Source organism: Buceros rhinoceros, unplaced genomic scaffold (genome assembly GCF_000710305.1).
Source record: "Buceros rhinoceros silvestris isolate BGI_N320 unplaced genomic scaffold, ASM71030v1 scaffold1075, whole genome shotgun sequence".
Classification (NCBI taxonomy): domain Eukaryota; kingdom Metazoa; phylum Chordata; class Aves; order Bucerotiformes; family Bucerotidae; genus Buceros; species Buceros rhinoceros.
Genome location: NW_010411018.1, coordinates 56,482 through 68,679, shown reverse-complemented (window position 1 = coordinate 68,679; position 12,198 = coordinate 56,482). Strand labels below are relative to the sequence as shown.

The 12,198-nt window shown below is 36.6% G+C and overlaps 1 protein-coding gene across 11 annotated transcripts in view; it reads right to left on the bottom strand.

Annotated features, from left to right (window-relative positions):
- Positions 1-1,758: 1,758 nt before the first annotated feature.
- LOC104493188 (sodium channel protein type 3 subunit alpha) overlaps positions 1,759-12,198 on the bottom strand; it is a 63,682-nt gene continuing 53,242 nt past the window's right edge. For 7 of the 11 annotated variants that reach the window (XM_010135823.1, XM_010135826.1, XM_010135830.1 and 4 more), the window contains 6 exons: positions 9,748-9,801; positions 8,338-8,475; positions 6,491-6,595; positions 5,020-5,290; positions 2,987-3,348; positions 1,759-2,909 (listed from right to left, as the gene is read on the bottom strand). In XM_010135823.1, the coding sequence (XP_010134125.1) occupies positions 2,079-2,909; positions 2,987-3,348; positions 5,020-5,290; positions 6,491-6,595; positions 8,338-8,475; positions 9,748-9,801 (1,761 nt within the window). In that variant the 3' untranslated portion in view covers positions 1,759-2,078. Of the gene's footprint in view, positions 2,933-2,986; positions 3,349-5,019; positions 5,291-6,490; positions 6,596-8,337; positions 8,476-9,743; positions 9,802-12,198 lie in introns of all 11 variants that reach the window. The other 4 variants (XM_010135832.1, XM_010135827.1, XM_010135831.1 and 1 more) reach the window with 2 other exon arrangements.

Below are 12,198 nucleotides of genomic sequence, written 5' to 3'. Positions count from 1 at the left end.
ATTTTTTGGCTCATTTGTAATATTGTTGACATTGTTTATGATAATAACAATTTCCTGCATGCATTTCACCAACACATTACAAGTCAAAAGCATTTGTAAAAGAAAGATTTCACATTTAATGATAGCTTGTGTATGAAACACAAAATGTCCTGATGTCCTTGATTATACAAATGTGCTGTTTTGTTCTTGGGAAATATAGTGGATCCTATTTGTACAAGTGCAGCGTGATTCAAAAAGAGTAAGAATAGGCTATGTAAACAGACACTGCGAGATAGCAAGGATTTCATGAACAATGAGACTATCTTGGAACTTCTGATGCAAACGATGCTGGAAATTTGCAAGTTCCCCTAATGCTTCCCTTGCTATGTCCTGTTACCAGATATAACTATTTGGAAACAAGCTGAGTTCCAGATTTACACAATTTACTTCACATTGAAATATATGCAAATATAATATAAAAACAAGATAGTCTACAAATACTCACTTTTTTCTCATAATGTGATGATGCCAGTTTGAAATTACCGTGGTTAGAAATTAAGCCAAGTGAATGAGGAAAGAAATATAAGAAACAGTGATCTAAACTTGAAGACACTTTTCTTATACACAAAACTGTTGCCAAATGGTATTTCTTTACATTGTTTAAATATGCTAACCACATCTTCAACAGGTTAAATAGTTTGCAAATATGGCCTGTACAATCTGATTCTACATCATATAGTAGCCACTTCAAATTTAAAATGCAAAACTAAAGAAGCTCATAAACAGCTGCAAACTATTGCTTGATGATTTGAAAGAAGGAGGTCTGGTTGGACAGTTTATTTCACTCACTTCACCACTGACACATGGCTTCCTATAATGGAGACCGTGGACAGTGGAAGGAGGAAGATACAGCAGCAAAAGCATTGACATGCATCAGTGATTCTCTCCAAGCTACCTATAATGACAGAGAATACATGTCCTGTTGAGCTCTTGCAAATTGTCCATACTGTGGTACATATCTGGAGCAATTCAGTGTGGCAATTCTATGCTCAAATATGCACAACAGTATATTTACGTGGAAAACGGTATTTTATTGATTCATTGGATGTTGGCCATAATGAAAGGAGACAGTAACTAAAGAACTGTCTAGGAAAAAAATGTGAGCTGTTTAAAAAAAAAAAAAAAGAAAAGAACTCCCAGGTGTATTTTGGTGAAGTTGTTTTTCCAGTGCAGAAACCGCACAATATTTCTTAAGCTGTGAATATTTTAACAAAACCAAGAACTTGTTCATGTTTGATGATTTACATAAAAATAAGTCATTGCAGATTTCTGTAAATTAGAGGAGACTTTCCAGGCACATGAATCTGGATGCACATAGTCTGGATGCAGCCATGCAAGTAGTTAGAATGCCTCAAATTTAAGAGCTGTCCTGAAACATGGAAGTTCTTAAAATCTTTAGGTTTGTGCATGTCACATTGTTATTTATGCATGATCGACAAGCGCGCATGCCTATGCAAACTGCTTCTATCTGTCTGTACATTATAGAGAATCTGGGAGTAGAACACTTGGTCCTCATACCTCTTTCCCCAACATAAAACCTATTACAAAAATAGTCACATATAATAGTAAACAATTTGTGAATTAAAAAATGATAAATACACTAATACTAATTTTGTAAAAATATGATAAATGTAGCAGTCGCATTACAAACAGTGAAGAGAATTACTGTTCTATGTGTTCTGCAGTATGTGAAACAAAAAAAAGTATCGCTTTGCACTCATTTCATGCTCCGTGTTCTCTTGTGGAGCCACTTTTTCCCTCATTCTTAGCAGTGTCAGCTGCAGTGAAAACAGTAACCTCTTGTCAAGTTTGTTACCCTGATTCACAGAGTCACAGTCTGATGATGAAGGTTCACTGTTTTTTTATAGGCACTGACCTTAAGTATATATATAATGTATATATATGCACACACGCGCACACACACACACATATATGTGTAAAAACTGTCAGTTTGGCATAAACCTCCTGCAGGAGTCCGGTTGATGCTTCATTCTCAAAGACTGTAAACAAGTTGTCCCACAAGCAGAATTCTTAGATCTTTATTTTTTATTTTCCCTGACATCTTTACTTTTGTAGTTCTTTTCTGCTTTATCTTTTTCGTATTTTTCTTTGTCTGGCTTTGTTACACTGTCATAAGAAGGTGGGGACGTTGTAGAGGAACTTTCATCTGTTTTTTCTGGAGTGGAATTCCCATTTAGTTTATCAATAATTATCTCTTTTATACCTGGTCCATCTCCTTCTTTGTTTTTATTTCTGTTATATATACTAGACACCTTTTTGACTTTTTGCCTTAGAAGGTGACGTCTGTAAGCACGCTGAATAATGACAGCGGATACTTCCTCCTGTTTTCGTTTTAGTGTGGTGGTAATGGGTTCGTAGGAGACTTTCGAAGGGTTGGCTGCCATAAACCGATCTTCCATCTGTATTCTGAGGGCATCCATCTCCCCACTTTCCCCCAAAACACGCTTTGTGAAAGCAAACAAGATATCAAGGCAGTTAATTCTGTCGCCGCTTACCATGGGCAGATCCATTGCAATAAGCTGGACTTTGTTGGGTTTTGCTAGAAGAAGAGGAGGATCTAGCGAAGCTGCAAAATCTGATAGCTTACTATATTCTATGAATTGTGTGGCATCGGGATCAAACTTTTCCCAGACTTCATAGAACATCTCAAAGTCATCCTCGCTCAAGGGTTCAGCACTTTCTTCAGTAGCAACGCTGAAATTCTCCAAAATCACAGCAATGTACATGTTCACCACTACCAGAAACGATATGATGATGTAGCTGACAAAGAAGAAGATCCCAACGGAAGGGTTGCCGCAGTCGCCTTTCACGGAGCTCCCCGGATGATCTTTGTGGGGGTCACAGTCTGGCTCCCCACTGTTAAGAATTGGGGCTAGCAAACCATCCCAGCCAGCAGACGTGGTGATCTGAAATAGGCAGATCATGCTGTCCCACTGTGAAGAATTGGGGCTAGCAAACCATCCCAGCCAGCAGACGTGGTGATCTGAAATAGGCAGATCATGCTGTTGCCAAATGTTTCAAAGTTGAACATGTCATCAATCCCAACTTCCCTCTTAACGTAGGCAAAGTTGGACATGCCAAATATGGCGTAGATAAACATGACCAGGAACAGCAGCAGACCAATGTTGAACAACGCAGGAAGAGACATCATCAAAGCAAAAAGCAGAGTGCGGATTCCCTTAGCGCCTTTAATGAGACGCAGGATTCGGCCAATTCTGGCAAGTCGGATGACTCTGAACAGTGTGGGGGATACAAAGTACTTCTCAATCATCTCAGCTAAGAACATACCTAGAGGGAAAATAATTAATATTTAAAGTATCATTTAAAATGTATTCACTCACTTATAGAAAGATTTTTTTTATTGCTGTGTCAAAAGTAATCAGTATAGAGATTCTATGTTGTAGCAAAACATCATACAAATTATTACTTGCTGTAATTGAAATTACTTGAATGCACCTTCCCTATTTTGAAATGCTATCTAGAAGAAGGGAAATACGTCAAAGAAAGAAGACTGCTTCTGGCAAGGTAGCTAGTGTGTGTCTAACCTTTCAGTTACTCGTAAAGCAACCTGGAAAGAGAAGTCTTTGTCTTAAATATTATTAGTTCTTGAAGCTGAGCCCATTACCATGGCCTTTTATAGAATCATAGAATCATCTGCTTGGAAGAGACCTTTAAGATCAGCAAGTCCAACTGTTCACCCTGCACTGCCAGGGTCCCTAAACCATGTCCCTCAGCATCACATCCACACGGCTTTTAAACACTGCCAGGGATGGGGACTCCATCCTGTTCCAATGCTTCACAGCCTTCCCTCTAAAGAAGCTTTTCCTGATATCTAACCTAGATCTCCCCTGGTGCAACTTAAGATCATTTCCTCTTGTACTGTCACTTGTCACATGGGAGAAGAGACCAACCCCCACCTCCCTGCAACCTCATTTCAGGGAGTTGTAGAGAGCAATAAGGTCTCCCCTGAGCCTCCTTTGATCCAGTTCCCTCAGCTGCTCCTCATAAGACTTGCTCACCAGACCCTTCACTAGTCTTGTTGCTCTTCTCTGAACAATGTCCTTCTTGAAGTGAGGGGCCCAAAACTGAACACAGTACTCAAGGTGTGGCCTCACCAGCACTGAGCACAGGGGCACAATCACTTCCCTACTCCTGCTGGTCACACTATTTCTGATACAAGCCAGGATGCCATTGGCCTTCTTGGCCACTAGGACACACTGCTAGCTCATATTCGATGGCTGTCAACCAGCACCCCCAGGCCCTTTTCTACTGTGCAACTTTCCATCCACTCTTGCCCAAGCCTGTAGCGTTGCAGGGGGTTGTTGTGACCGAATTGCAGGACCCAGCTCTTGACCTTATTGAACTTCATACTGTTGGCCTTGACCCATCAATCCAGCCTGTCCAGATCCCTCTGTAGAGCCTCCCAGCTTTCAAGCAGATTTACACACCCACCCAACTTGGTGTCGTTTTGTGCAAATTAGTGGTTTGTTTTTATCTGAAAATCTACACTGTATCAGCACAACCTCTCTCAGGTGTATCACTCTTTAAAAATTGTTTTTTCACAAGCTCAGTTGCATGTTGGAAAGTCGTTAGCTTCTAGTTGTCAGAAATCTAAAAAAGTCACCAAGACCTTAATTAGCAAAAGCAAATAAAAATTTCACCCCCTTCACAGTTTTAGAACTGAAAGCAAATTTGTGGTTAGTTTGCATATGGCACTAAATATTCTTCTTTGTTTGTTAATGTGCCACATAGTTCCTTTATAATTTTGATGTGGAAGATGACAGTCAATCTAATAGAAGAGATAAAAATCTTACATGCAACGTATCGTATATGGTGTGCTACAAAGTATGAAGATCTGAGTCAACATGTAAGCTGTATAGGAAATAATAGATAAATTTCATGTTCTTGAAACAAGTGTTCCCTTCCAAAATTTCTTTCTTGAAAGGGAATTGTTCTTACCTACTATGGAGAGAATGACAACCACAAAATCAAATATATTCCAGCCTATAGTGAAGTAGTAATGGCGAAGTGAAATCAATTTCAGGACAAATTCTCCAGTGAAAAGGATAATGAACACCAGGTTAATCCGGGATAATATGATTTCCATTTCTTTACTCTGGTCGTCTGTTTCTACCATCATTGTGACCATGTTAAGGCAGATGAGTATCATGATGCTGATGTCAAATACTTGTTTGGTTACAAAATCAAAGACCATGCCTTGGAATTTGTTCTGCAAAACCAAAGATGGAATACTGTTTATACTCTGAAAATATTTGTCTTTACAAATGGCAAATAGGAAAGAAAGACCTTGCAAGATGTAGGAGTGCAGAACAAGACCCTGCAGACAGTATGTCAAACCAAAGATGGAATACTGTTTATACTCTGAAAATATTTGTCTTTACAAATGGCAAATAGGAAAGAAAGACCTTGCAAGATGTAGGAGTGCAGAACAAGACCCTGCAGACAGTATGTCTGTTAATATACACCAAACCATGCTGGTTCGTGTTGCATCCTGTTAGAGCAGAGCAAGAACTGTACCACTGTTGGCTGAAAGGTTGGGAAGGGAAATGATGCAATAATAATAGTAATAACATTGACAATTGATATTATTGGTGTCAAAAAGGTGGGATAACTTGATACCTGGGAAGAGAGGCAGCCAAATACAAAGTAATTTTCTTATCTTTATTCTATACCCCAGAGATATCTCTTTCTTCCTTAAACTAATTGTGCTGAGTGAGATTGGTGGACTGCTAAAGTTACGTTTCAAACATACCGTGATGGCACTATCCTAGTTTTCCTATAGAACTTAGCTAATCGTTTATTGCCATATGTTTCTCCTCAGATAATTTTTAACCACTCAGTGCATAGGTGCAACAAGTATCTATTTTTAATAAACACTTAGGAGTTCAGTAAATAACAGAGTAGTTTCTTATCTTAGAGAAGAATTTATTCTAGTTTATGCTTTGTTCCCTAGAGCATTCTTTTATTCTGTAACATTATTTGCATCTGTCTTTCTCTTACACGTTAGGTGACCACTGCCCCCTTCTGTCTTCAGCAGCAAGGGCCAGTGCACCCCCAGTTTCTACAAAGTCTCTGGCAGGAGAAAAAACATAAAATTAACTTTATCAATGGGTAATAAGAACCAGTAAATGATCCAATCAACTGTACTTTTCTAGGACATAGGCATGGAATTATAAAATTTGTCACATTAACCTTATTAAATCCTACAGTTCATATCTCAGAGTGTATGTTTTTAAATCCAACATGAACTATCTAGCCCACTGATTTAAAAAAAAGGGAGGACAAATTCTACTTTTATAAGAAAAAAATGGAAAAAAATATTTTATTTCCAGGCATACAACCTTCTCTCGTTGGCTAAAATCACATTCCCAAATAGGTGTTTAATATAAGGGATATTCAAATCACTTACCATTGGCCTCGGTATTGGTTTTTGTGGCTTTTTGGACCCCAGTTTTTTCATTGCATTGTAATATTTCTTCTGTTCTTCTGTCATAAAGATATCTTGACCTCCAAAGTAAAGCAGTAATACGAAACCAATTACTACAATGCCCATGCATACAGCATTTAACCACAGTATGTCTCTCTGTAATATAATACTACATTTATATTTGATTTACATAACAAAAGTTATTTTTTCGGGTATTTATAGTGCGGATGCTCACATGCATTCCTGTCCTGGGTTCAACATGGAGGAACCGGATGCTTCTCAAACCGCGACAATTCCTAACACACCAAAAATCCCCTTACTCGTGCTTTATCAGGCTGATGGTTGAGTTTTTCCAGTGTCTTCATGCTCACTTTTGCTGCCATGGCTAAAATGGTTCTTCCTATCCTGATGCTGTTAAATAACTTGCTGATTAGGATCTGTTTAGTGCATGGTGCCTTACGTGTCCTAAATTCTAGATAGTCTTTTAGGATTACAGCTAGTCAGGTCTAAAAGTGGAGTAACTTTGGGGCACAAGCTGTGTCAAGGGACAGTATTTGGGTTTAATCTGAGGGTTTTAATGACAGCAAAAAAAAAAAATCACCTTTCATATGAACTTAAGAAAAGTAATACAAACATGCCATAGCAAATTATTAATTAAAACACCACTGGAACTGTGGCTAACTCAAATTAGCCTTTGTTTGCAGAGGCAAATGCTGCCAGTCAGATGTGCAACTGACTTACTGAATTTCAGTATAAAGTAAATTGTGCTTATTCACGAATCTGAACTAAGTCAGATGGAAACAGAAAGTCAAAGTCTCTGTCTGCTAAACTGGATATCATAGCCCAAAGCATGGCATAATTGATAGAAACTGAGGAAGTAGCCCCAGACATGTTATGGCTCCTTTAAGAAACTGAAGAATATTTCCACAAGGAAAAATTTCTGTAGTTCACAACTGACTTTAACCATACATTCTGTTTGGTACTGCTGCTTCTTGTTCAGTGATCAGATAAAACCAAATGGTATGAAACTGCTTTTTCACAGCATACGAAGTTTTAGAATGATCCTGGGGTTATAGTTCTTTCTGGCAGTTGAAGGCTAAGGATCATTTTTAAAATGTGTTTATTTGTATTTTTAGATTTTTAAAGTTACATTAAGTAAAACTATATGCATTATCAATATAATAATTTTAAATATACTTGTCTGTCAAATGTATACAGAAAAATATCCTTCCCTTTATACCTTTGCTTTATTATTGCTAATAAATTATAGATGGTATTTGTGTCTAAGCAAATCTCATTTCTCACAAGTGTTAGAAAAATAGAGCTCATTTGTACTCATATTTACTTGTATGTTTAAGCCTGTTCATGTGGGGTCTGTTGGACTTACTCTTAACCCACTGTTTAATCAATTTGCAGAACTGTTATCTATTGTATGAATACAATGCCATTTTGTGTCTTCATTAAGTGCCAACAGTTTACAGCATTAATTCAAATTCATTTATCTTGATTCTTCAAAGTTAATTAAATAAGAAAGACTTCTATGGTAGATAATATTACATCTAATCAAAAGAATAATGTATCTGCCTTTTAGCTCTTACACAGTTTGCAAATTACTATGAACCGACTCATGATTTATCCCTCTTCGCTTGTCAAAATGAAGGAATGCAAAGGTCAAAATCACATCCACAGATTTTACACAGACTATTTTTTAGAAGAGACATTCCAAGGACTTGGAATAACTTTTGGGGTTTATTAGCTTACATACACAAGTTATTAATTTATTGTAGCTAATAATTTATAAGGCTATGGAAACATTTTTAAATACTTATCTTCTTTTTTTGTTGGTTGAAGTTGTCTATAATGACACCAATGAAAAGGTTCAAGGTAAAGAATGATCCAAATATGATAAAGATGACAAAATAAAGATACATATACAAGTTGTCCTCATACTTAGGTTGATCTTCTACCTACAAAATATTGTAAATTTTATTACCCATGACAATACTAAATGTAAAAAACAATGTATATAATTCATGAATGCTAGCTCAGCTAGAAAAGCTATAAGCTGCAATAAGTTATTGAAAAGACCCAACAGGTCAATTCCAGTCAATATTTGGAGAAGTGGAACTGACAGAATGATCACTCATATGAATTTTGAAGTAAATGTGCACACAGATATGTTTATATATTTACATAAACACAAAGTTCCTCATATAGAATGAAGAAGTACCGTGGGACTGAGAGCAGTCATGAATACTTAAAATTTTAACAGCACAAATCTAAATATTTTATATTGTATTCAGTATATTCTCTTGCTACAGAATCAATCAATTTTGCTATCACCTAAATCTTTCTGGAAGTCTTTTGGTCTTACCTGATTATTCTTACATCCAGCTAAGAACAGATGCTTTCAATATGTTTCTAGTGATATGTTTCATGAAATCCATTACATTGAGGTAAATTTCTAAGGAGGATTTTGTTACTCTCTCAATTCTTCTGGAATCCATACCTCAATGCCTGAACCTCTACTGCATAATGGGTGGAAGTGTGGCAATACTGAAGGTGATGAAACAGGACATACTATTCTGGGTGATGAATATCACTGTGCGATGACAAGCATCACTAATGCGACTATAACCCGAGTTGTACAGAACTATAGTTCAGATGTCTGTGCTGCACTTTTTTGTAGAAGGTAAACATAGTTTGAGATTGTTAGCCAAGACAAAATTCAAATCCCTAGAAATCTTGATATTATATTCAACCTTAAAATCTAATTGCACTTAAAGCTAGATAACGTAAGCGCTCGACCTAAAGAAACAAGGAAATGCAGTTACCAATTATAAAACAAGATTAATATATTCCACATGTAATAATTACTTTATATAATGTTAAATTAATTCATACTCATGATTACCAAAGGAAGTATTTAAAAAAACCTCTTATTTGATTTTTTCCATTAACATTCGCTTTTTTAAAAAAACAAACAAACAAACACCCCCCACCCCCCACCCCAGTTAAGTTAATTTAACTTATTTGGCTACAGAGAAGGAAGTGGGATTAATTCTTTCCACCACAAATTCTAAGATTTATGAAGTTACATAAAAGTCCCTAACTGTATCTGAAAAAATATGTATTGGTGCTGATTATAATTCTTAACGTTATTGTATGTATAGGTGTTTAAATCTATGCTCTATATCAGAATATAACCAACAGATGATCTTTGAATGTCTTACACTTACATCTCGTGAATCAACAGCAGCATACATAATATCCATCCATCCTTTGAAAGTAGCCTAGAAACAAAATATAGTTATGTTCCCTATAAAAATTGGTAAGGTGGAAAATAACTAGATCACAGCATTTAGACCTTCATTTAATAAAATCACGTATAAATTTATAAACATTTAATAACACAGACAAAGTATTTTTCATAGTAATACTAGTTTTTTTAGAAATTATCTTTTAGGTATTCAAAAGTATTAAAAATCAGACTAAAGGTCTCAGCAAGGGCACAGTGTGTTTGGAGCTGTAGATGCTTACTTTGCAGATGAAGAATGGTGGACTCGGACAGACAATAATGCTGGAGGTGTTCCGGAAGAATCTCTTAGAATCACTTATGGTGAAAGCCATTTTACCAAGTTTACAGCATGAATTCATGGAGTCAGCAATGCAACTTGTGAACAGATACCAACATGCATCTGAATGCTTTTGCTATGGCTAAACTGCCATGGTGTTTTTACAAGTATTTTAAGCCCATCTAACTGAAAGGAATAGACTCTATTCAAAATCAAAATATATATTGGTTGGTGAGGTATAAGATTTACGCAAGACCAAGAAGTGACCTGTGAAAGAGCTGCAATTACTTTCTATAAAACTTTGGGCTAAGTAGAATAAAGAGTGAAAAGGATCTGCTGTCATTGCTCCAAGGAAATTATTTTCACGGACATGAAATATCCACTTTCTGAGAAACACCAAAGGGATGGTGTGACATGCTAGTTGAAGGTGTGAGTGCTTGCTTATTTGCCAGGGTTTCCAAGCTTACTTGCAATGAATTTAAAAAGAGATAAAAAAGAGCTAAAAAGCCAGACAAAGAGCATCTCTCCTGAGGAGATGAACCATCCCAAGGAGTATATTTTCATCTGTACTTGCCAGAAGTAGTTCTGGTACTTTGGTACAGCTGCTAGTTTTCACAGCAGAAAGCTTCTACTCTGGGAGTGTTGATGTCCTCCTGAATCTTGCAGTGCATTACAAATTTACTAAGAAGGTATGCTTGGAGCCAGGCTTTGTAGATCTTTCTGGCTCAGTTAACAGTTACAGCCATTTAGTACACTTTGCATAGCAATATTAGCAAAGGAGCAGAGTTTGGTAAGAGCAATAAATACAAGAGAAGAGTGGAGGGAGAATGTTAATGTAGACAATCAGCTGAAGAAATGACATGATATCTGACATGATATCAAGGAGCGCTTAATCTCTGCAGGAAAAATAAAGGGTGGAAGGGAATATTTGACAAAGAGAAGAATGAAAAGTCAGAACAAAAAGAAATAAAGAAAGAGAAGAAGAACAGAAGGTTCACAGTAGTGTAGTACTAATTAAAAACCAACACTGTCTGGATGAGTGACATGAGCGACATTCAGACACAGCTTCAAAAGACTAGAGGTCCTTATACATCTTCAGAGGCAAGTGTTGGTAATGAGATGGTTCCCTTTAATCTCTAGTACAAGGGTAGCAATGAGATCCGAAGTCAGAGAATCAGAATCATCAGTCGGTACTACTCCTCAGCACGAGAGGCACAATGCCTTTAGAAACAAAGCATTTTAAGCCGGGTAGATAATTTGGGAATTAAGGTCAGGTAGGGATACTGACCTGCTCCAACATAGAAGGGACAAGCATATAAATCTTAGATAATTCGGTAATATCAGAGCAGTAACAATTACATGACGTTTCAGACATCTTTTCATACAGTGAAGCTGTATGTCAAGTTATAGACAAGTGATTCTACAGAGTGCTCAAACGTCTAAACATAATTGCTTGCTATCTTGCTTGTGTTTTGGATCAGATATCAGTTATCAGAAGCTTCATTCTAAGCCAAGGATCCTGTAAAGAGCTAAGGAAAATAAATTCCTTTGGCATAGTCACAAGGAATGCTCAATACCTAGAACAAAGATATTTCTGTAAGACAGTGGATAGGAAAAGGGCTTGAAGGGGAAGTACAATTTACAGACTTTGTGTAAGTAGCAGTAATTAATAAAATGAATATGCCATGCAATACAATAACATCTAGTTCTTCGTAAGCATAATACTATAAGTAACATAATATTTATTTAGCATATTATGACTCTTTGACAAGCATTAATGGAATATGATAGTTACAAAGCATGAGTAATTTTTGTTAAAAAAGTTTTTATATTTTCCTATTTCACCCACAGTTCAATGTCTTTCTAGTTTCAAATACTTAATGAAATATATTAATTTTATTAGCAAGTGCTGTTTATCTGCAAAACAGTAAGAGAAAGTGTTATAATCAGACCTAATACACAGGATCTGTCTATCAGTAACTATCTTTATTCTTCACATGTGCAGCTCCTCCTACTCTCAGAGGATTTCAGACCTCTTACGTAAGTGTTATGATAATAGAGAAAGAATTGGCTCCACACTACAGGAAACATTGAGTAACCCAGTCTCAGATCTCA